The sequence below is a fragment of the Mastomys coucha genome, unplaced genomic scaffold, assembly GCF_008632895.1.
Source record: "Mastomys coucha isolate ucsf_1 unplaced genomic scaffold, UCSF_Mcou_1 pScaffold4, whole genome shotgun sequence".
In the NCBI taxonomy this organism is placed as follows: domain Eukaryota; kingdom Metazoa; phylum Chordata; class Mammalia; order Rodentia; family Muridae; genus Mastomys; species Mastomys coucha.
This window is the reverse complement of record NW_022196910.1, coordinates 17,751,760-17,775,672: the sequence shown is the minus strand read 5'-3', so window position 1 is coordinate 17,775,672 and position 23,913 is coordinate 17,751,760. Positions and strand designations below refer to the sequence as shown.

General features: G+C 37.1%; 1 protein-coding gene across 12 annotated transcripts in view; it reads right to left on the bottom strand.

Annotated features, from left to right (window-relative positions):
- Anks1b (ankyrin repeat and sterile alpha motif domain containing 1B) overlaps nt 1–23,913 on the bottom strand; it is a 1,082,674-nt gene that overhangs the window by 725,558 nt on the left and 333,203 nt on the right. Inside the window, exon 1 of one of the 12 annotated variants that reach the window (XM_031349145.1) lies at nt 17,121–17,197. The exons of the other annotated variants lie outside the window; for them this stretch is intronic. Coding sequence (XP_031205005.1) covers nt 17,121–17,126 — 6 coding nt within the window. The 5' untranslated portion in view covers nt 17,127–17,197. Of the gene's footprint in view, nt 1–17,120; nt 17,198–23,913 lie in introns of those variants that run through there. 12 annotated transcript variants of the gene reach the window in all.

Below are 23,913 nucleotides of genomic sequence, written 5' to 3'. Positions count from 1 at the left end.
GAAAGTGCAAAAAGCAAAAGCTCCTAACCCAAAACATCCAGGAAATCCAGGACATAATGAGAACACCAAACCTAAGGATAATAGGTATAGAAGAGAGTGAAGACTCCCAAAGTAATGGGCCAGTAAATATCTTCAACAAAATTATAGAAGAAAACTTCCCTAACCTAAAGAAAGAGATGCCCATGAACATACAAGAAGCCTACAGAACTCCAAATAGACTGGACCAGAAAAGAAATTCCTCCTGCCACATAATAATAAAAACACCAAACTCACTAAACAAAGAAAGAATTTTAAAAGCAGTAAGAGAAAAAAGGCAAGTAACATATAAAGGCAGACCTATCAGAATTACGGCAGACTTCTCACTAGAGACTATGAAAGCTAGAAGATCCTGGGCAGATGTCATACAGACCCTACAAGAACAAAAATGCCAGCCCAGGCTACTATACCCAGCAAAACTCTCAATTACCATAGATGGAAAAAACAAGATATTACATGACAAAACAAAATTTACACAATATCTTTCCACAAATCTAGCCCTACAAAGTATAATGGATGGAAAACATTAAGGAGCAAAACTATACTGTAGAAGAAACAAGAAAGTAATCTTTCAACAAATCCACACAAATCTAATTCCACCTCTTACAACAAAAACAACAGGAAGTAACAATTACCTTTTCTTAATATCTTAATATGAAAATTAATATTATCAACATATCCTAAGTGATTGAAATCCAAAAATATGAGGAATTAGAAATTTGTTGATTGTCATCTATCTCGAATTTGGTAATTGGGGAAATAGGTCCAATATTGTACAAGCTATATATACTTTCAGCATGTTTGTGACAGTGTCTTGCTGTATACAACATAAGGGTCTTGAAATCTTGCTTCTTCTATCTCAGCCTCTCTATTAGTAGTATTGTTTATTTCATGTTTTTACACTATACTATGGTTTTCAGAACAGCTTACATATTTCAAATGTATTTATATACCCAAGGGCGACATAGACAATTAACTTGGGAGGTAGCTTGTAGGAAAGAGAACAACAAAGAGTGAGACTGAATGCTTTGCTTGACATTTGTAACTCTTGTATCAAGTTTGAAAAGGAGGACTTTATAAGTTACTCTTTCTCTTAGATGAAGGCTTTTCCAAATTATCACAGCTAATGAACCAGATTCTTACCCACACCTAATGTCTGTCCCACCCTCCAAGCAGAACCATTGTTCATTAAAACAGTTGGTGAATGACTTTATGGATAGACCATCTTAATACACACACCATTTCTTAAATAAATGTAACCTGTTCTCTGTGGCCTGAGAATAAAGTCACTCACTCAAGTCAAATAGTTTTGTGCCTACAATTCATTCCTCGGGGCAGCAGAACTGTCAATTCTCAGCTTAGCTACGATGGAGGTAAAATCCTTTGGTGATGTGAGGGTCATTGAAGTACAGCCTTATTACAATGAAATCCAATGTCTAAGAATTGTTCTTATTTTGGGCTTGTACCACAGTAAGAGTCAAGATTTTAAACTCTACTAAATACAAAACAAACAAACAAACAAAAAAACTTTATATATTTATGTTCATTTAAGAAAATACTAGTAGTGATGTATTATTTTGAAATATATAGTTAATATGTTTGGAATTATTTAAAATTTATATTGAGAAAAACATGTATTTTCAGTATTGCTGTAGACAAGCATCTATATAAAACTGTTAAATTGATTGTTTTATATCAAAGACTTTTATAATACTCATTTTTATTGTTATAATATTTTATAAATGTTAAGGAATATGACAAAAAAGATATTTAGGTATTGAAAGGGAGGTCTCTGAGAGGAGTTGGGGTACAAAAGGGAAACAAGGTTGTGATTTAATTCTATTTACTTAAAATATGTTTTTAAATGGCAACAAATTCAGATAAATTGAAATCATGTAACTTTTCTCATCATAGTGCAAAAAAAGTTAAAAAAACAAAAAAAATAAAACAAAACAAAAAACCCCATCAGATTTATTGAACTCCTGATTTAAGAATTTTCATTGTCCAAATAAGGCTCCTTACTCTCTTTTTTGTTTTCTCCTCATAAAAGTTAGGATATAAAAACAAAAAGCTTATCATTAGGACCCAAGAGGTAGCTCAGTCAGTAGACAGCTTGCTGTGAGCATGTAGAAAGTCAAGTTCTATTCCCAATACCGCATTAAATGGAGGATGTTGGTGCAAGCTTGTAATCATAACACAGAGGTGGAGGCAGGAATATAAGAGGTTCAAGATTATCCTCAGGTACAAACTGAATTTAAGACCAGCCAGAGATACATGAGATCCTGTCTACACACAGACAAAGAGACAGACAGACAGATAGACAGACAGACAGACACACACACACATACACGCACACACACCAGAAATTATTTTTTACCAGTTTTAGATAAATAACTCGTCTAGAAGTCTAGCTAAGGAAAACTATCTCATTGGCAAAGAATCTCAAACTGAAATTTTTTTACCTAGCCCTTGGTGGTTCTTCATGGACACCACTTTGCCCTTTCCTGTGTACCATTTTGTTTTCTGTTCCACAGTGGTTTACCACAGAGAGGCTCAATATTTGTAAAAGGAAAATCAAGGAAAGATAACATGGGGAATGCCTGTGGAAGTGTTGCGGGTTCTGTTTGTTTTGAGGGAAAAGCTAGAAACTATTCCTTATCTATCCTACAATATATCCCCCATAATAATCCATGAAAATTTTATCATTAATGACATAATGATATGTCATCATTGCACTATCTTCTTTAAAAACATAAATCTTGAAGGCCAGCGTTAATGAAGTAACTCACTTATCAATGCTCTCCTAAGGTAACATTATGAAGTCAGAGTGAATGAAAGCAATGTTTGGCAAACATGTGGGAAAGGGTACCCAGCACAACAGAGTGCCTTGCTGCCTTGTTTTCCCTAAATGTATTCATTCAATGACAATCATCCAACAATTATTGACTCTCATATATTATAGGAATACAGGCGTTTAATTATTATAAGTTAGAACAATAAGCACTCTGCAAAGGTTATCGTGTTTCACCTGTGTTCCAGATACCTAAACATAGGAATGAGACTGTCTGGCCAGAAAGGCAAACCTAAAAAGATAATTAAAAGATTCACAAGTGTGATAGTGGAGGCTTCTCATGAGGACATATGAGCACACCAGAAGGAACTGGAGGTAGGGTTTGCACGAGCTTGACATATCTTAAACAGCTGTTATTTCTTTCTCTCCTTTTGTTCCTCTACTACATGGGTTTTCAGCTCAGAAAATAGATGCCAGATACCCATCTCCAAACAGAATGAAAAGAGTCATTCAAATCAAGATAATATTGCACATGATTTCTACAAGAAAAACTAATTGTTTGTTTGTTTGTTGAGGCAGGGTCTCACTATGTAGCCTTGGCTGGCCTGGAACTCACTATATAGACCAGGCTGGCCTCATACTCACAAGGATTTCCTGGCTTCTACCTCTAGCTGTAAAATTTTAGTGATTGATTTTAGTGCAATGATCATGGTGCCAACAGATATTTAATGTGGAGCTACTGTTGAGAGGTGAAATAAATCTAAGAATGGAATGCTTCCTAAAAATATTCTGAAAGCATAGGTCACAGTGACAGTCCGCCTTTTAAAATTCTGGGTCAAGATCCCACAGAGTTGCATAACTGCATATAAAAGTCATGAAAAATGTGACCTTAATAAAAGGTTTCTGAATACACAATTAAAAATTGATTCAAAATCAAATGTATAATGATTCTAAAGTTCTCCTAGGAGCACTCACTCATGCATTTGCTCATAACTCTACCTCTGCCTTGATTCTGAACCCACAGCATGTGCTTCTCTCTGCACGAATATGAAATCCACAACTAATGAAAATGTTATATTTTTTTAAATTAATCAACTATTGAGAATGTTGATGATGTTATATGTACTCCAATATTAAATATCATCTAGTATTTAATTCTCTATGTAAAAGCCAATAAGCACATACATATCATTAGCATATACATTGGCTTTATAAGTAAGATTATATGTGTACTACATAATGATTTTTAAATGAATTTCTTCTGATTATCATCAGTAAATGGTTTTTGTATATGTGATACACACACATATACAACATACAGAGCCACACAAAAAATTATCAGTGAAAAGAAACTTCAACCAGAAAAATTGTAGAAGCCCTGCACTATACAGGATAATATTTCTCAAGAATTTAAAACTCCCATATCTTTTATGTAACTGGGATGGAAGAGATTTGGGTAACAAAAGGCCTCTGTCATTGTTGATACTCCTGCTGCAATGATATAGAACACTAAGTAGAACGGAGTGCTGGCTGACTGACTCGGTGAATGGAGTGCTTGGTGGACAAGCATGGGGACCCGAGTCTGGGTCTCTAGCACATATATAAAAAGCTGGGCATGACAACTCATGCCTGAGATCCCAGCATGGGAAGCAGAAGCTGGGAGGTTATCATGAACTTATTGGCAGCCAGCCTAGCCAATCAGTGAGCTCTAGGTTCAGTGAAAGACTCTTTACAAAATATTAATATTCAGAACATGTCAATCCACATGAAGTCCACATCTCTGATTCAGACATACTATATGCCAGGATAATAGAATTTACATACATTCATTGCTTCGGACATAGTCCATAACCCTTCAGAAGTCCAGTAAGAGAGCTGAGAGTAAACCACAGCTAGGCGAAACATTAAGTTTCCAAAATAGCAGTTAGATGCAAAAGACCAGGAAGCTCAACACTGGTCCTTGCCAACTTCCTTTCCATTAAGCAGATGGTCTGTGAAATCTCAGTAAATAAATTATTATTCATGAAAATGAAAAAAAAAGATAAATCAAGTTAAGATACAGTCACATCCCTTACCCTTTTTCTTTTATCTCTCACATACACTGGTTAGTTTCTTGAGCAAGTAGTTACACATACAAACATTCATAATACATATATACATTTGTATATATACATACATGTATATACACATAATACATAACACATATATATGCATATATAACATATATGCATACACATGTATATATACATATATAATACATGCATATACTCATACACACATACATACATTCACATATAAATACATAATACACATACATACATATATACATACACACATACATATATATACATATGAACATACATACAAATATACATATACACATACATACATATGTACATACATAATATATAAACACATATACATAGCTACATATATACATACATATACACATGCATATATATACATACATAATACATATATACACATATTGTATAGTACAAGTATGTACATATATGTAATGCTACATTAAATAATGGCCAAATGATGGCCAAGTGAGTGTTGAAGGAAGAGTTTTGTATGCACGATAAAGAGACTGAGTTTAGTAATAAAGATTAGATAAGAAAATGTACCTAAAGAGAATGCAAAGACTCTCACATTGGCTTTTTTAATTAGATGTTTTCTTTATTTACATGTCATACAATATTTTCTTTCCCAGGTTCCCCTCCAAAAAAAAGAAATAAAATAAAATAAAAAAACAAAAACAAAAAACAAAAACAAACCCTCGCTCCCCCTGCTCACCACCCCACTCTCTGGCCTGTGAAGAAGGTTCTATGCCACAGTTGGCTTTTATAGTGCTGGGTCCACTGAGCTTCCTTATGATGTTCATGAAGTTCTGTAAGTGAATTCATTAAGTTCTCAGAGTCATCAAGCAAATAAGGACAAAACAGTCACCCCAGGACCTAGAGTGCTTGCTGACAATGCACACTCAGATATAGGAATCCTCACCAAAACACTCAAGTAACAGCTTCTACCCTTAATTGCTAATCCCAGGGTGGCAAAAATAATTCATCATTGGACTTCCAACTCTCACCAGACTTCAGAATTCCCTTCCCAATAACTCCTGGTCGATGCATGACTGTTTTCCGACACACAAGGGTGGAGGCAGGGAGCTGTGGTGCCACCTTCAGTGCAGCAAACAAAACACTGAAAGCACACGGTCCCTAATTAGCTTCAATTTTATTTTGTCACCATTTCTGCCACGCTTCTATTGTCAAGTCCAGTCATGTAAAATCACTTGCTATTTTCGACTGTATCATTAAACTGAGAAACTACCATGCTGTCCATCAAATCTTCCCAGGAGCTGTAAGTCCCCTTCCTGCTACCCAGCTCAGTTACAGTGGTGTTCTGTAGTTCTCTCTGTCCTTATCAAAGCACTTTTCACTCCAAACTACAGTCTCAACCAAAAGGCAAGTTTGCCTACAGCAGGAGCTGAGCATTGGTGCCCTGCCCAGTGTAGTCCCCGAGCTGGGGGTAGGGGCATATTTTTGAGATATGCATATCAGGAAGTGTAGGCACTCACAGGTGAGTCTGGTATTGGCAGGAAAGTCCCCAAGCTGCCTTGGAGTGCCTTGAATTTGCAAAAATATTTGTCTTTATAAAAGACACTAGCATCAGCTGTTTGATCATACTAATGAAAAAAGTTAAACAGAGTCTACTTAAAACAAGGACTTTATATATCGCATCAGATCAAATTCTACTTACTATATTACTTTTTTTTTCTAAGTTAACTAAGTGTAGTAGGTATGAAAATACAAAACCAAAATTCAGCATATATTTCTATAAGTAAGAAATTTCTTTCAGGGAGGATTAGGATGGAATCATTAAAGGAGCTCATCATGCTTTCCTTATTTATCCATTACTTGTGTTGAAACTCAAACCCAAGCTTGGTATGCGGGAACTCCATCACTGAAGTACCATCTTAGCTCAGCATATATTACTTAATACAGCATCTACATATCTTAAGGGCCTCTTAAAGCAGTTTTCAAGATGGCAGCCACCTTTATCTAATCCTACTGTTGCCCATTCCGTAGCTTTAATTTTCTTTGTAGAGAAGAGGAATGCAGAATCAGGAATCACATGGTAAACATCTTAGGTTTTGCAGGCCAGACAGCCTCTACCGCAGCTACTCAACTCTACTGATAAATCATGGAAATAGTCATAGACACATATAACTGAAGCGATATGGCTGTGTTCCAATAAATCTTTATTTACAAAAACAAGTAGCAGCAGATTTGGTTGGCAGACCAATTTTTCTGATGACTGCTAAGTAGACAATTGCTGTTTTAACTGCCTAGCATCTCCTGACACTGCATTTGGCAAACAAGCTTTGGTTTTATATGCAGAATTACTGCTCTTCAATTCCTAGTCCATGTAGTCAGAGGGAACTGACCCAGCCCAGTAGCAACAGGGTTAGTGATGTGGCTCAGGACACTATTTATTCTTTTAAGTGGCTGCCAGGTACTTCTGCCACAGTAATAAGAAAAGTAATTAAGACACAGATAGGAGCAGAAACAGTCAAGTGAGAGACTAATGTTGGGTTCATCTGAGACCTGAAGCTCGTAAATCCAAACCTATCTGAGGCTAGATTAGCCACAACAGAAGAAGGCCCACATTTAAGTACATGCATGATATCAAGAGTGGTCCTAAAAAAGAAAAGCAACTTACATGAGATGCCTATACGATGTTTTATATGATGGGGTTATATTTCTGAGTTGGTGGAGAAGAGTTAGGCTATTAAAGAAGAATAGACCATGGGATGAATGTGAGTTAGAATTGTTTTTTTTTTTTTAAGCCACAAAATATTAAGTCTTTAACCTAGATGTTGGCACTGAAAGTGCCTGTAACTATGAAGTCAGAGATTAGTTCTCCTATCAGAAGGAATGACACTGAATAAATCATCCTGAAAATTCAAATAATATTCCCAATCTGCTTAAGTATGCCTTGGTAAACACCTGTAGACTCCAGGGTAAGAGATGGGAATGTGGTACAGAATGCAGCATAATGTTCTTATTACACTGCCCTGAAACCACAGAGAAAAGGGACTTACAACTTTTATGGAGTGCACATCTTAGATTACCTTAATTCAAGATAGAAACTGTCGTTTTAGAAAAATCTCATCTTTACTAAGATTTGTGCAAAACTCAACTTGATGATGCAAATCTGTAAATACAAAAGGAGATTATCATCCTGAGTGAAGTAACCCTATCAAAAAAGAACACACATGGTATGCACTCTCTGATAAGTGGATATTAGCCCAGAAGCTCGAAATACCCAAAATACAATCCACAAACCACTAGAAACTGAAGAAGAAGGAAAACCAAATTGTGGATACTTTGATCCTTCTTAGAAGGGGGAACAAAATATCCATGGAAGGAGTTGCAGAGACAAATTATGGAGCAGAGACTGAAGGAAGGACAATCCAAAGACTGCTCCACCTGGGAATCCTTCCCATATTCAATCATCAACCAGACACTATTGTTGATGCCAACAAGTGCTGGCTGACAGGAACCTGATATAGCTGTGTCCTGAAAGGCTCTGACAGTACCCAACTAATACAAGAGTAGAGGCTCACAGCCATCCATTGGACTGAGCACAGGGTCCCCAATGAAGGAGCTAGAGAAAGGACCCAAGGAACTGAAGGGTTTGCAGCCCCTTAGAGCAAACAACAATATGAACTAACTAGTACCCTCAGAGCTCCTAGGGACTAAACCACCAACCAAAGAGTACACATGGTGGGACTAATGGCTCCAACAGCATATAGCAGAGGATGGCCTAGTCGGTCATCAATAGGAAAAGAGGCCCTTGGTCCTGTGAAGGTTCTATGCCCCAGTGTAGGGGAATGCCAGGGCCAGGAGGCAGAAGGTGGGTTGGTGAGCAGGGGGAAGGGGAAGGGAACAGGGTTTTTTTTCCCCCTTTTTTTTCGGAAGGGAAACTGGGAAAAGAGATATCATATGACATGTAAATAAAGAAAATATCTAATAAAAACAAAAACAAACAAACAAAAAAAGAAAAACAAAAGGGGAACAGGCAGTGTCTTTGCCTTCTCACTTGTGTCACTTGGAGTTGGTTGGTGATTTGGAGAGATTAATTTCTCAAGAGTTTGTAAGCCTTCCAAAAGGAATCAACAGTGAATCAAATGGCTAGCAAAAATCCATAACCATGGATCTTTTCAATATTTGCCCTTTTATATATCTTTCTGAGAACCCTGAGGTTTGCTTGAGAAAATCTGAGAGATGCACTCTTAATCTCTTGAAAGGAAAATGAGTGTGACTGAAAACATCAGTCACTGGTGTGGTGGTTTGAACAGGAATGATCCCCACAGACTCACAGGTTTGAATACTCATTAACCAGGAGTGCTAAATACCCTTAATATTAGCAATGAAACTGATAGAAAGAAAAAGAATAAGATGAGTGATTTAAAGTTCTTGATATGAAGCAATAGGTGACATTAGAAGGTTTAAGAGGAGTCTCCATGTGCCACTCAGAACAGTGAGAGGCAAAAGTGCCAAGATAACTCCACAAGAAAGGCCAGGCAATCATCCTACTGTGGAGAAAAAAGCAAAGTAAAAAGGCTTGCCAAAGAAATTCTTGGAGGGGCATGAGTCAGCCCCACCCCCCACACTATCTCCCAAATGTTTCTCATAGTTGATGAGGACCATGCATTGTTTTATATTTTAAGAGATCAAGTGTCTAAATTATATGATAATCTATGGTAGTCTGAATAAAAATGACCCCCATAGGTCCACATGGAGTGGCACTATTATGAGGTGTGGCCTCGTTGGAGTTGGTGTTTCTTTGTTGGAGAAAGCATGTCACAGGGGCAAGCTTTGAGGTCTCAAATGCTCAAGCCAGGCACAGTATGGTGATCTCTTCTTGTTGTCTGCCAATCCAGATGTGGAACTCTCCAGTACCATGCCTGCCAGGATGACTAAATCTCTGAATTGTGAGCCATCTCCAATTAACTGCTTTCCTTTATAAGAGTTGTCATGGTCATGGTGTCTCTTCACAGCAATGGAAACCCTAACTCAGGCATAGTCCCACAATATTAGTCTTCAATTTTAGCCATACCTAGTTACAACAGATACTATCTAAAAACAAAGTTATTATTTTAGTACTGAATAAGTCAGAGCAATAGGATCAAGGTGGAATAACATGGTGACCAACAGGGCAACATTTCTTTTGGGATCTCCTGGAGTATCTGTGTCTTCATCTTTCTCAGCTTCCATAAGATGACTGTGTTTCTAACTCATGACCTCTTCCTCCATCTTCAGTATCTTCAAATCCTTTTCCTTCTCTGATATTTCTACCTCCATGATGTGCTTGTGATTCCACAGAGTCCACTCAGACTACCTAGGATAATCTTCCCATAGCAAAATCCTTAGCTTAGTCACATCTGCAAATTTCTTTTGTTATATAAGATAATACTTCACATTTTTTGTGTGTGTAGACATCTTTGGGTGGTTATTATTCTGATAGTTATTTGACATAGCTGTTAAAGATCTTTTGAATATTCAAATTCAACCAGTTCATTCAGCTACTGATCAGCATACTCTATAACATATTGGTGAATTTGGTTATAAAGTTCACTTACAATTTATTTATATAGTCCCCTATTCTCTGAGATACTTAAGGAATCACAGCTAAGCCTTTTGTTTAGATAACATTGCTGTGTAACAACATATTCTTCTTGGGAGCTGGTAAGGTTGTAAAGAAGTTTCATATATCAAACTCCTTGGAGAACCAAAGAAAACCTTGAACCCTCATCTTCATGCTCTGGCTGTCTGAGGTCATGAGAAGCAGTAGCAACTTATTCTTAAGGAGTTACTTTAATGCATTTAAAATATCAAATGCATCCTTTAGCAAAAACTTAGAAGAAGGGAAAGGCGAGTATTTTTGAAGAGAAGAAAACTAAAACATACAGTGTGTTAAATGGTTCTCTCAAGATCACTCAGGGAGAAATACTGGGGGAGGGAGGAATACAAATAGAACTCTGCTTCCTATATTCCCATTCAGTAGCTTGAAAGACCCAAATAATGGTTTCAATGTCACTACCTGATTGCCCAGTGTGTCAACTCCAAAGCACTGCTAACAGGTAAGAGAAATTTCCACAAAAACAGTGAATAGCTTGTACTTTGTTTTCTACCTAGTAGTTTAGAAAAGGCTTTGAGTGGGAAGTATGGAAAACATGCAGCAACCTATTTGTGGAATTCACCTGACCTTGAGAAACTTCCATTTGAGTTGTTAACAGGTTTGGAAGGTTTTAAGTTAATATGACTTGAAAATTTAAAAACATATATTGTTATCCTGACTGGTAGGTACAACCAAAAAAAAGCAAAGGAATAACGGATGTGCTAATTTGCAGATCTTCTATCTGTATCGCTAATTACAGGTGCTCTGAGTGGTGTAGGGATAGGCGTAGCGATAGGCTGTGAATGGCACGGAGGAGAGAACTAGCAAGTCATACAGAAATTGGTTGACATCTCAGCTCTTCTATTTATACCAGCTGTGTAATGGGATGATGTATCAAACCTCTCAAGAGTCCTCATCTTAAAAATTAAATAGCTAAATCCTCCAGTTGATCTAAATAGTATAATTTATGTAAAATACCTAATACACAAAAATGTTTAGCATCTTTCCTAATTAAGGAAATTAAAAATTATTGGCACAGATTTTTCTGCTAAAATTGTTTGCAGTGTGTGCTGCCCAGATTTCCTTTGTCAGCGACAGAATTTGCTCTCCAAGCTATTGGGAATAGTGCTAATGGAAAGCCCACTGTTATCAGTCCCTTACAGGTATTGCTTTAGGCCCCTCGCCTGCTGTTCATACCACTCAGGCTGCCCTTCCTCCAGTGCATGACCCTAAGAGCCAGCATCCCAGATCAGAACTGGTCATGAGGCTGTCTGATGCCTCTTCCTAAGCTGCTAATCTTATCGGCTTTTCCATCTTCTTCCTTTCATTTCTCTCTTCCAGATGTTCTCAGCACAGTCACAAACAAGCTCTCACACCCTAGTCACCCTTGATAGTCCACTCTCAGTCCCCAAGAGTTCCAGAGAAAATGTAAACAAATGCTCAGTCTTTCCACACAAGAGCAGGTGACAGAATGAACATTCTTTTTCTTTGTTCTCTTAGGATCTCAGCAAGGAAGGACAAACTCCCCTCTTCTTCAGCTCTCCTGCCCTTCTACTCAGCAGTTTGTGCATATTCAGAAGGTCACATTCGAAACGTTGATGATCTTACACCTGAGGAAATGTTAATGTGTGCTTTTGGTGGGAACAATGACTGATGTTCTATAGCTCTGGAATATGACAATCTATAGTTCTGAAATATTCTAGAACAAAGAGAGAGGCTATTTTATATTAGTTTGGCAGAACGTTGATGGCAGATTCAGCTGAGTGACAGGTGCCTGTTATACTAAATTTCCTACCTCTCCATACCTTTTTCACAACCAAATACTTCATTCATTTGCTTTACGAAAGTGTGCCCCATGTACATTGTTAAAGTACATAAAATGAAGACCCTTGAACAATTTTAAGTAAGGTTTGAAACTACACTTAAATTCAGTTTTGCTTATGTTAAGTAAAGAAATCTATCAAAATATACACAATGCATGTTTCCCTAAGCAGATAAAATAGGTGTGAAATAATTCTCAAACTTAGTCCTTTTAAATTACTGATGATTCCTCTAACAACAAGCTTAATCGAGTACTTTAAACTCAATGTTTACTTTAAAAGATTTCCTCTTCGTACAGGTGTTCTGCATTTTATGCAGACTAGAGCATAAAGACATTTTTACGATGTAATAGAAAATTATCTCAATTTCAGAAAGCTCTACTTTATAAGCATTGTCTTTGAGAATGGAATGAGTTATAAAAATGTGTTTATAAAATGTCATGCAGGCAGGGGATGCAGAGCTCCTGCCTAGTCAGTGAGTGTCTAGGTTAGATTCCCAGCATTAAAACAAAACAACCGAAAATGAAAACAATTAAAATACAGCCAAAGCATTTTACTGTCTTTTCATGCTCAGTCCTTGGAGCATCCTTGAAGCATCATCCTTGAAGACTTGAGTACCATTGGTAGGAACTGTTTGAACTTGGAGCAAAACCTTCTGGCTTATTTACATTCAATGCTTGGTAACTGGATCATATGCACAGCAAGAAAGCAAAGTAGGATCTGACAAGTGTCTTCAGACTGTGTACAATAGTACTATTTTTTGGGGGGTTTGGCTTTTTTTTGTTTGGTTGGGTTTTTTTTGTTTGTTTGTTTGTTTGTTTTTTTGTTTTTGGTTTTTTGTTTTTTTTTTTTTGGTTTTTGGTTTTTGGTTTTTTGAGACAGGGTTTCTCTGTGTAGCCCTGGCTGTCCTGGAACTCACTCTGTAGACCAGGCTGGCCTCGAACTCAGAAATCTGCCTGCCTCTGCCTCCCAAGTGCTAGGATTAAAGGCATGTGCCACCACTGCCCAGTGTTTGTTTTCAAGATGCAATGATAAGAAACTAAAATATAATATGTGTTTCCTATCTTTTTATTCTTCTATGTTTGAAATTCTTTCTGAATTTTGAAGTCTCATCCACCTGCAGCGATGCCACCTAGAACTTTGAGAAATATGCTATCTATCATTCAGGAAATGTTTTTTTAAAGATACCTGATCAGCAATCATAAAGGTGATCTAATGTATTTCTACAAAAGGCCATTCATATACCCAGGCTTTGTGCACATGCGTAAGGCTTGGTACCCCTGAGACCAACAGAAGGGACCAGAACATGCTGAGGGCAAAGACGTAACTGGTGTGACTAGGGAGATGGTTGCCTACAAGCCAGTACGGGCTGGATTTTTAAGGGTTTCCTGCTATCTCTCTGAGCCACCTCTGAACAAATAATGCAGATGTGTCCTGTGGGACACATGACATGTTTAAGAACTGCATGTGAAAAAGATGCCTGAGCAGGAGCTGCAGTCAGGAAACCTGGCTCCCAGGACAGATTTGCTGCCAATTATCTCCATGACTCTGGGATTCTATCTTTCTGGCCTCAGTTTATAATCTTACAACATAAATGCTCCTTATAGTTATTATTATGCCAGGATTCATGAACCAAGCATTACACTTTCAATATTAGTAAGCAATCATCCAAGTTTTATGCAACTTGAATACCATAATTTTGAGTAGAATTGAAGAAAGAAAATGACATTTTAAAAAGACTCTTTTCTATAGTTGAAAATAAATGTTACTTATTACATAAGGATTCAGGTTTCTACGTTACATATATTTTATCTCCCATACCATAGTCTCCTGAAGCTTTTTGAATTAACATGAGGTTGACATTATGCCGGGCAGTATAGAGGGCTTTGCAAGCCTGCCTGTAAACATAACTGATAACTAACAATATACCATGGAATTTTATATTTCAGTCAAGACTGTCCAATGGGTAGAGATGTTAAAATTCAACAACTACACTCTACAATTCCTATAAATTTCAATTTTCCACAGTCTGGAAAATTTTAAAACTATTGTGTGCTGGGTCCCTGTAGGTTTATTAACAACAAAACTACTTTATATTAATGCAATATAAAAATCCATACTGTAATATAATTTTTGAGGCAAAACTAAATTGGTAAGATTTAGGTAGTAAGCCAGAAATATCAAGATAATAGTAATCAAATACTATAGAAATAATTGCTACATCTGTGATGATGATAATAATTCCAAGCATGGATATGTAGCACTAACTTACAGAAGCAATTAATTATATTGCAAAGAAATCAAATACATAATAAATATCATATTCTCACTCTTATGATAATTTGTCTATTATTATCACCATTCATTGCTATCATCTGTTTTAGATGTATAGAATTTAATCAGATAAAACTTCTTCAAGAAATAACAGGTTGTTATAACTACCTAGGGAGAATCAGAATAAGGCTGCCTGTTAGTATTCACATCCTGTGGAGTCTCAGCAGAATACCAAGACAGGTATTAAGAATACATTCAGGTCCAAAATGGATTTTCAGCATTACAGATTCACTAATAAGTGCTTTTCTCCCCTGATTTGTTGATTTGCTGATATTTAACTACTCTTCCATTCCTGAAATGAATTCTTCTAGGTTATGTGTATTGTCCTTTAACTAGATAGCCTGACTTGTCTAGAGAGCTATCTGTGCTTACACTGACATGTGATTTGGTTAATTTTCCTTTTAATAATATTCTCTTAACTGGGTTTAGGGATCAACTAACTTGGTAAAATGAAACATTTCCTCTTCCTAGAGCCACAAAGAACTTCACTTTTACAGCCGTAAAGCACCCCAGTGACGTGTACTTCCACAATACCCTCCTCTCTAAATCCAACTCTCTGCATGTTCAAAGCAGCTTACAAGGTTAGAAGAAAATGGTATGTTTCACCTTCCAAGGTCACTTTCAGCTCCTCCTTCTCCACCAGCTGGCCGTTTCTCAGAGCAATCTCAATCCAGAGGCATGCTTAGTATTTTACTGAGAAAATAAACCGAAAAAACCATCCCAGTTCTCCCAACGGACAATCTCAAAATCAACATGTATCTAGATGTGTATTCTCTGATTTCACTGTTTAACAATAGTTTAATAATAATAATAATAATAATAATAATAATAATAATAATAATAGCAGTAGTAATAGTAATAATAATAATAAAATCCATGTTCCTCAGACAACATTATGGTCTGTTTACCTGAATAGTAAGCCTTGTCCCATTAGGATTTTACTTTGGAAAAAAAGTTTTTTTAAAGGAAAAATGTCTCCCTTCCATATTTTCATTCTTTTGCTAAATGTGGGAGATACTGTCTGACATTCCGTATGACACTGGAGCCAGCATTCACTCAGCTCTCCTGATATCTGCACCCCCTTCTGGAAGGCCTTATTCCCTATCCTCCCTGATTAGGTTGGTCCTGACAGGGCACTCACCCCCCACTCCCACCCCATCAGCCACAGACTTGCAACATTCTGTGTTATGCTTTGCTTTCTGAGAATCCTAAATTGTGACATGTGTTGCCAAAGAATCAGGTAAAGAGGCTAAATTATCTCTAAACTAGAGTTTGCTGCGGCCCCCTTTTTAGTAAATGAGAAGCCAGTGTTAATACAAAATTAGGCAATTATAAATAAAACAAACTCATGACTATGCAATGACTATAAAATACATATTAACAAGAGAAGCCAACCAAAGAATCAAGTGAGATTTATCTTTGGGAATGTGGGAGGGAAGGAGAGAGAGAGAGAGAGAGAAAGAAAGGCAGAGAGAGAGAGAGAGAGAGAGAGAGAGAGAGAGAGAGAAGAAGAAGGAGGAGGAGGAGGAGGAGGAGGAGGAGGAGGAATGAGAGCATTATATACATGATGAAGTTGGCAAAGAATTTCATCTGAAACAAAAGGAAATGTCAAGTCCTAAGTATGGTTTAAAATGTTGTTTAAAAAAATATTGCAGGGGCTGGCAAAATGGCTCAGCGGGTAAGAGCACTGACTGCTCTTCTGAAGGTCCTGAGTTCGGATCCCAGCCACCACATGGTGGCTCACAACCATCCGTGATGAGATCTGTCACCCTCTTCTGGTGTGTCTGAAGACAGCTACAGTGTATTTCTCTGGAGCGAGCAGGCCGGAGCAAGCAGAGGTCCTGAGTTCAATTCCCAGTGGCCACATGATGGCTCATGGCCATCTGTACAGCTACAGGTACTCATACACATAAAATAAATAAAATCTATTTAAAAAATTGCAAACAAAATGTACATCTGATAAAGCATCTTCACTTAAAACAAATAACTTTCCCAACTCAGAGAACAAATTAGCTGATTTTTAAAAGAAGAAGTGAAGCTATGGGATTAGCTGCATTTCCAGGCATCAAATGAAAAGTAATAGAAATATGGTCTGTGCATTCTCAACGGAGAATTCACTGTTCAGCCACGAGGGGGAAAGCTAGCATATCACGTACAGTAGAGTGAGACTGCAGCCACCATGTTAGGTGAAACATGCTAGATGTCGTGTTTTCTCTCATAGAGGGAATCTAAAAGCAGACAAGCTTACTTGACAATCTCAAAGTAGAAGAATAGTCAATAGGAAGGGGAAAGAAAAGTGAGGGAAAGGATGGGGGGATAGGAAAAGGTACTTCCTAGGGGGTGGACTAGAAGGAAGTATGGTATATGTGTGGAAGGGACAAGAAACTCATTATTGTTATCCACCCAAGAATATACACTAATTATAAATAAACCCAAATAAAGATGCTTACCATCATTGGTCACTAGGAAAATCCAGAAGATTATTACCTCAGCATACCCTTCAGAAGAGCCAAAAACAAGAAGATGGGCTGTGCCAAGTCCTGGGAAGGACATGAAGAAACTGAATCTCTCATTCCTCCCTACTTACGTACTAGACACTACCACTATTTTTGAAAACATCTTATTCATCCCATTAATTTAGATGTATATTCACCATCTGGCTCACAACCACTCATGTAGGTATTATCCCAAGAGAAGAGCAGATGTTGGTTTCATAAAAAGACTTGTATTGAAACGTTCAAGTCAACATTGTTCACAATAGTCAAAACTTAACTCCAAATATTTATCAACTGATCAACAAAATAAAAACTTACTTTATCCACAAAAAAAACAATGCTACTTAGCCATTCTCACTTAAACCACAATAATATACACATTATCTCTGACCTCTGCATATGATGCTTAGTGTTGTTTGATGTTACCAAATGAAACTGTTATGGTTGACAAACTTTGGCATTCACTTCTCAGCTCAGTGAGGAGACAATAGTCCTACCATTAGTAGAGTAGCAATAAAACTAAGCCGATTAGAAAAAAATGCTAATAATTCTAGCTGCAGGATGGTAGGTGGTATCAACACAGGACAATGCCCAGGAATATACAAGAAGTTTCATATTTGGGCGTGTTGCCATCCTAAGAATGTCTGCTGTATCTGGGCTGTAATAATCTTCCTATGGAGAGTTTCAAACAGGATAGTCAACTGGAGGAGGGGAACCAGGTGAAAGACAGATGAATCCATGAAATAAACTGAGGTGAATATCAAAATGCAGGGATTGAAATGATAAAGAAGAGTTATTTGGCAAAGCAGAAAGAACCAAGAGATTGTGTTGTAGAAGGCAAATGCTGAAAGGTGCTGGAATTACATATTCAGCATCAGTTTATAAGGTACACAGTCAGATCTAGATAGATAGTCTGTATTGCCTACCTTTTTCTCATGGGGAACACTCTTGAGATATTAAGAGTAAACATACTAAAAGAAGGCAAAGTGAGGACACAAGAACAGGTATCTGAAGGTGTCAGCTCCAGATACAGGAGAACATCCTTAAGATAAATTGCAGTGCACATAAAAATGTTCTGAGCTAAACACTCCTGGAATGAATAAGATGCATGGTTACTCAATGTTACTTCCCATGATTTATACTAAAGATTCATCTACAGTCTACAGAGGGGGGAAATAATCCATTTTGTTCTCTTTTTTTGTATGGGACTTCTGAACTCCCAGGAAAAGCCTAGGATGATTAATAGAGGGTTGCTAGGAATTTGTGTTTATAGAGAAAAATAAGTCTCTTATACATAACAAATATTTCTAGCAAACTACCAGTAAAAATTACCCTTTCAGTTTGCTTTTCTCCAGAAAAAAATTATGTCATATTGGATTTTCCAGACTTTTTGGTGAAGCATGCCCCAGCCTAAATAAGAGATGAGATGGTGGTATAAACAAGAGTCTATGAGCTGTTTCTAGATGCCTTCACTCTCAGCTCACCTCGACTCAGTGTCGTAATAAACTCCTAAACACCGAATCTAGAAAGACGTTAATGGGTAGGGAACTCAGGAAATGCTAAACCAATGTGTTTGCACCTTGTATGTCCATGCTCTTTCTATCAAATGATGTATGGGGAAACACTAGACGCTTCTGGCACCAAGGCTTGCTCTGTGTTGTTCCCTAGCACAAAACAGACACATCAAGACTCTCTTTAAAAGAATGTTGTGTCCACAATGGGACTTTAGGGGCAGTAGTACAGAAATAGTTCATAGACTGTTCTAAACATAGGACGCATAGACAAGCACCTCTCAGATCTCTTCTGAGTTGAAGAGACAGGAGGCAAAACCAAAAACGGATTCAGATTTCAAAAGCCCTTTACAAGATGAGCAAAGATAGTTGAAAAGGAACACACACAGGACGCAGAAGCACTTAGCATTCCAGAGTCACTAATTTAACTCCTGATAGGACTCAGAGACAAAGTCCTAACTACACAGCTTCCAAGTCACCTATTTAGGACTTTGAAAATCCCCACCTCACATTTAGTTGCCTCAAGTGTTTCAACCCCATCTCTCCAGATGCCACCATACAAGAGGCACATGGAGCCCTGCCAGTGCCTTTGTTCTGCTAGACTCCCTGATTTATGCTGTTAGTTTCAGTACTCAATGAAATTACTTAAAGCACCCTTTAATGAATTATAACCTTTTGGCAAATAGCTTGGCGATCTCTATCTACAAAGATTTACACCTTCATGTCCTGTTTATTATGTTTCATAACAATCGAAAACTCTATGATGAATATTTGTTGTACGGCACAAAGCTGGTGCCATGAGAACCCAAAACAAAACAAATAAGTATTATAATGTCTTGAAAGCAGATTTTTAAAATCTCAGAGGAAATATTATAAAGGGTGTTTCTAACAGTGGAGTACTAAATTTCCAGCCATTTGTTTAATATTGCATATTAAGTAGAGACCATTTGAAACACAAGATGTTTATCACCTTACGTCCCTTGTATCTACATCATTTACCAGCAGCCACAAAATCACAGTAATTCATTAGTTTAAAGGATCCTGGACTCTAAATAAATGTGCATTTGAGCAGCAGGTGCAATAATGTTTTCCACAGCTTTACACTTGCAAGTGTGTACTGCAGGAGAGGCTGGAAAGGGGCACCAAGCAGAAGATTACTACAGGCAAACACTCAGTGTGTCCACTAAGCTCATGCATGTGAGCATGTGATCAGTGACCGTCCCATGGAAGGGATTTACAGTCAGGCATTTTGCAAAGTTTCTCTAATTAATACTTTTTGTGGTAAGCACAGTAATAACATTGTAGACAAAACAGATTTTAAAACTCTGACTTCCTAGTGATCACCCGGATCCTGCACATTGGTTTTCTTACACTGCACTCTGTCCATTACTGTGAGATATTGAAAAAAAATTAGTGAAAACTAAATGCTCTGATCTAGAAATACTGTGCACTGCCTCCTGTATTTTTAAGTTCTTTCAAGTAACATATTTTTTTCTTTGCTCTATTTGATATCTTCCACAGCATTAGATTGAGTTGTGCCCCAAACGCATTTCAAAACCAATTAAACCATTAATGTATGGCCATGAATAGTAACTGAACCGATGAAACCTGTCATTCTGATCTTATTGTATGATGACTAGCTGTTATTCAAATAACTTTACAGACAGAATTCCAGAGGAATTTCATGAGAATTATGAAATTCCCTTTAAGATATTATCTTTGTAAAAGAAGGTATCTCATTTGACAAAAGTGCTTTAGCCTTGAATTAAGATAAATTAATGTTATTTATCATTCTAAAATCTCAGAGACAGATGTTTTGCTTTCTTTCCAGGATAAAGAAAAAAAGGAGGGAGCCAGGATATTATAATGATCAAAGTAACCATGACAACAGTTTTCAGACTCATTCTAAGTGTTATTTTCATACACACTCTGTTGGTTAAAATAATAATCTATTCTTATAAACAAAATCTGTTTCTAGTGAAACTTCCTTTCATGGTGTAACAAAATTCTTAAAATTATTCATCAATCCAGTAGCAAGTAACATTCAGGAATAATTATTTTTTCCTATAAATGCCACAATGTCACAAGCTCTTGAGAAACCAGAAATTACCTCCAACCCCAAAACACTTAGGACTATTACATTGGTAGCTACTAAAGTCATTTTTCAACACTGTTTTCTCTTGTCTAAAGGATGGGAATAATTCTTGGCTTTGCCTGAAGTCACAAGACTCCACCCCTAATCAAAACCAATGGATCTAACATTCCTATATAAACAGAACACAGACTCCTCTATGGAAAACTAAGACTATAATGATGTGGTTGTTTAGTTTGGTGGTTTTGTGGCACACCTAACAGTGGGAGTGGAGGCATCTCTTTCTCTTTAGCCTGCTCCTGGGACTCTTTTCCTCATACTGGGCCACCTCTTCCAGCTTTGATGCTAGGATTTCTGCATCGTCTTATTGTATCTTGTTGTGCTGTGTTTGGGTGAAACCCCTGAGAGGCCCGTTCTTTTCTGAAGAAATGGGGAGGAGGAGTGGATCTGTGAGAGGAGGGGTGTGTGTGTGTCTATCAAAGAAAACAATAACTTTAGTTGTTAGAGGCCATTGATAACTTAGGCAAGAATGTTTGGTACAGAAGCCTAATGGTAATGTTGATTTTAAAGTATCTAACATCATCTCATTAAATAAAAAGGTAGGTATCAAAGAAGAGCCAATATTCTCTGCAATAAAACTAAATGATGATAAATAACTTACTAAAAATAATTAAAATTCCTCTCATGAATATTACTAAATACTAACATATTAATAAAAGATTAATTGACTTTCACAAACAATCCCCAATTAAAGCAACTCAAGCATCAAGAATTATAAAACATGAACTACTAAGCTAGTAGTATAGTTTTATCTTTAATTTTACCCATTAAATTAAGCAAGTAAGTATCTTGCTTCAAAGAGGCCTTCAAGAAATGCATCAGCAGTATTAAGATGTGACAACAGTATTTTTAAATTCCATAAAAACTTATTACAAGGAAAATGCATACCTTGACATTTCCTTCACAGTAAAGAAAAGCATCTATAATAACTAACCTTTCTTTCACCATTTTCAGCCAACTTCCTATAACACATCATTTATGCTAATATCCAGCCAGTGTAATGCATGCTATTTATCTCCATCCTGTGGAAGTCAGTGCTGCCCCCAGGCTTAAATGCCCCAGCTCATGCCTGACCCTCAGGAGCTTGAGATTCTGGGCAGTTATTTAAACTGTCTGAATCTCATTTTCCTCTTATGTAAAGAGTGAACATTTCTCTATTTCTTAGAGTTCCTTCAGTGAATAAAGGTCTGAGACATGCTTAAATGGCTAATTGTGCTGGCTAGTTTTGTGTGTCAACTTGACACAAGCTAAGGTCATCACAGAGAAAGGAGCCTCGGTTGAGAAAAGGCCTCCATGAGATCCAGATGTAAGGCATTTTCTCAATTAGTGATCAATGGAGGAGGGCCCAGCCTGTGGAGGGTGGTTCCATCCCTGGGCTGGTGTCCTGGGTTCTGTAAGAAAGCAGGCTGAGCAAGCCAGAGAAGCAAGCCAGTAAGCAGCACCGCTCCATGGCCTCTGCACCATCTCCTGCCTCCAGGTTCTAGCACTGGTTGAGTTACTGTCCTGACTTCCTCCAGTGATGGACTGTAATCTGGACGTGTAAGCCAAATAAACCCTTTCCTCCCCAACTTGCTTTTTGGTCATGGCATTTCATATCAGCTGTAGAAATCCTAGGACACCAATTGACTATGATTACTACACACGAAATGAAAGTACTGGTGTGGATGTGGGAAACTGAGACATTTGCATAATGCTGGGAAGAATATAAAAATGGAGAATGTTTTCAAATTTCTCTGAAAACTGGAAAACGAATTACCACATTATCTAGCAATCCCACTTTACATTATTATTCCAAAGAAATATAATAACACATCCATGGATTCTGCAGTAAAAACATAATAGCCAAGATATGCAAACAACCCAAATGACCACTGATAGGTCATTGAAAATATGATGCATGGACACGTGAACACACACATGTGAATGTGCACACAAGAACATACACATGGGAACATGCACACAGGAGATACCACTCAACATTTATAAGGAAATCTTGCATTGCAACAACATGGATAAACTTTAAGGCATGTGTGTGAAATAACCCAACCACAAAAGGCGAAAAGCTACATGGTCTTACTTATATATGGAATTCAAATTAATTGAATCCAGAAGTAGAAGAATGGTTGTCACAAGCTTGGGGAACTGGAAATAGAAAGTTGCCACCCAAGCAAACAGATGAAGCTTTAACTGTGTAAGGGTGTGAAAGTTCTAGTTCTCTACTGTATGACTTTGTGCCTGGGGTTAACAGTGTCCAGTGGACACTTAAAAGCCTGTTTTAAAAGCCATGTAAAATGAAAGTTCAAAGAATCTGAGTTAAGGAATAGCATCGTTGGGATTCAAGTTCTAACCTTGTGCCTAAGATCCAGCGATTTTTAACAAGTCTTAACATCCATTCTAAATTAGAAAAAAACAACACAGTTCTTTGAGGGCCATGGACTCTGAGGCAGGCCTAGGCAGAAGTGAGAGCACCACCGCTTGGGTGGGTCCCATAACAGAGAGTCTAAGTTTTATTAATATCTAGCTTATAACATAATTTGATTAAATGGAAACTAGTCTCTGAGACCATGAGGGAAGACTACAGAGTTAAGAGTGATTATTTGCTTTTACTAGAAATTCTTGAGATTCTTAAGCTTTATTATATTGTAGCTCCAGCACAAAAAGTATGCTACTAGTTTGCGCCCTTATTAAAACAGACACACTATTGTCAACAAATACTAATCAAAATATATTCTGGGGTTATTAGAAGCCTATGATAAACAGTAATAGTTATAGCTACTTATATATATTATACATTTTAATGAAAAACTAAAAAGATTGTTATTTCATTCTAAATGCTGAAATGTAAGAATATGTTCTTCCAGAAATAGAAAAGCCTGTCAGTATTATTATATGTTAATTATAAAATTATTTAAAAACAAAAATAATTATTCAGTGTGACAGATTATCACTGTCACAGATAACTAAATTGTCCAAGATCCACTCACATTTATATTAAAACAGAGATTGCTAACCTTCCTAATACAGTTCTTCATGTTGTGACTCCCCGAGCCATAAAATTATTTTTATTTCTACTTTATAACTGTAA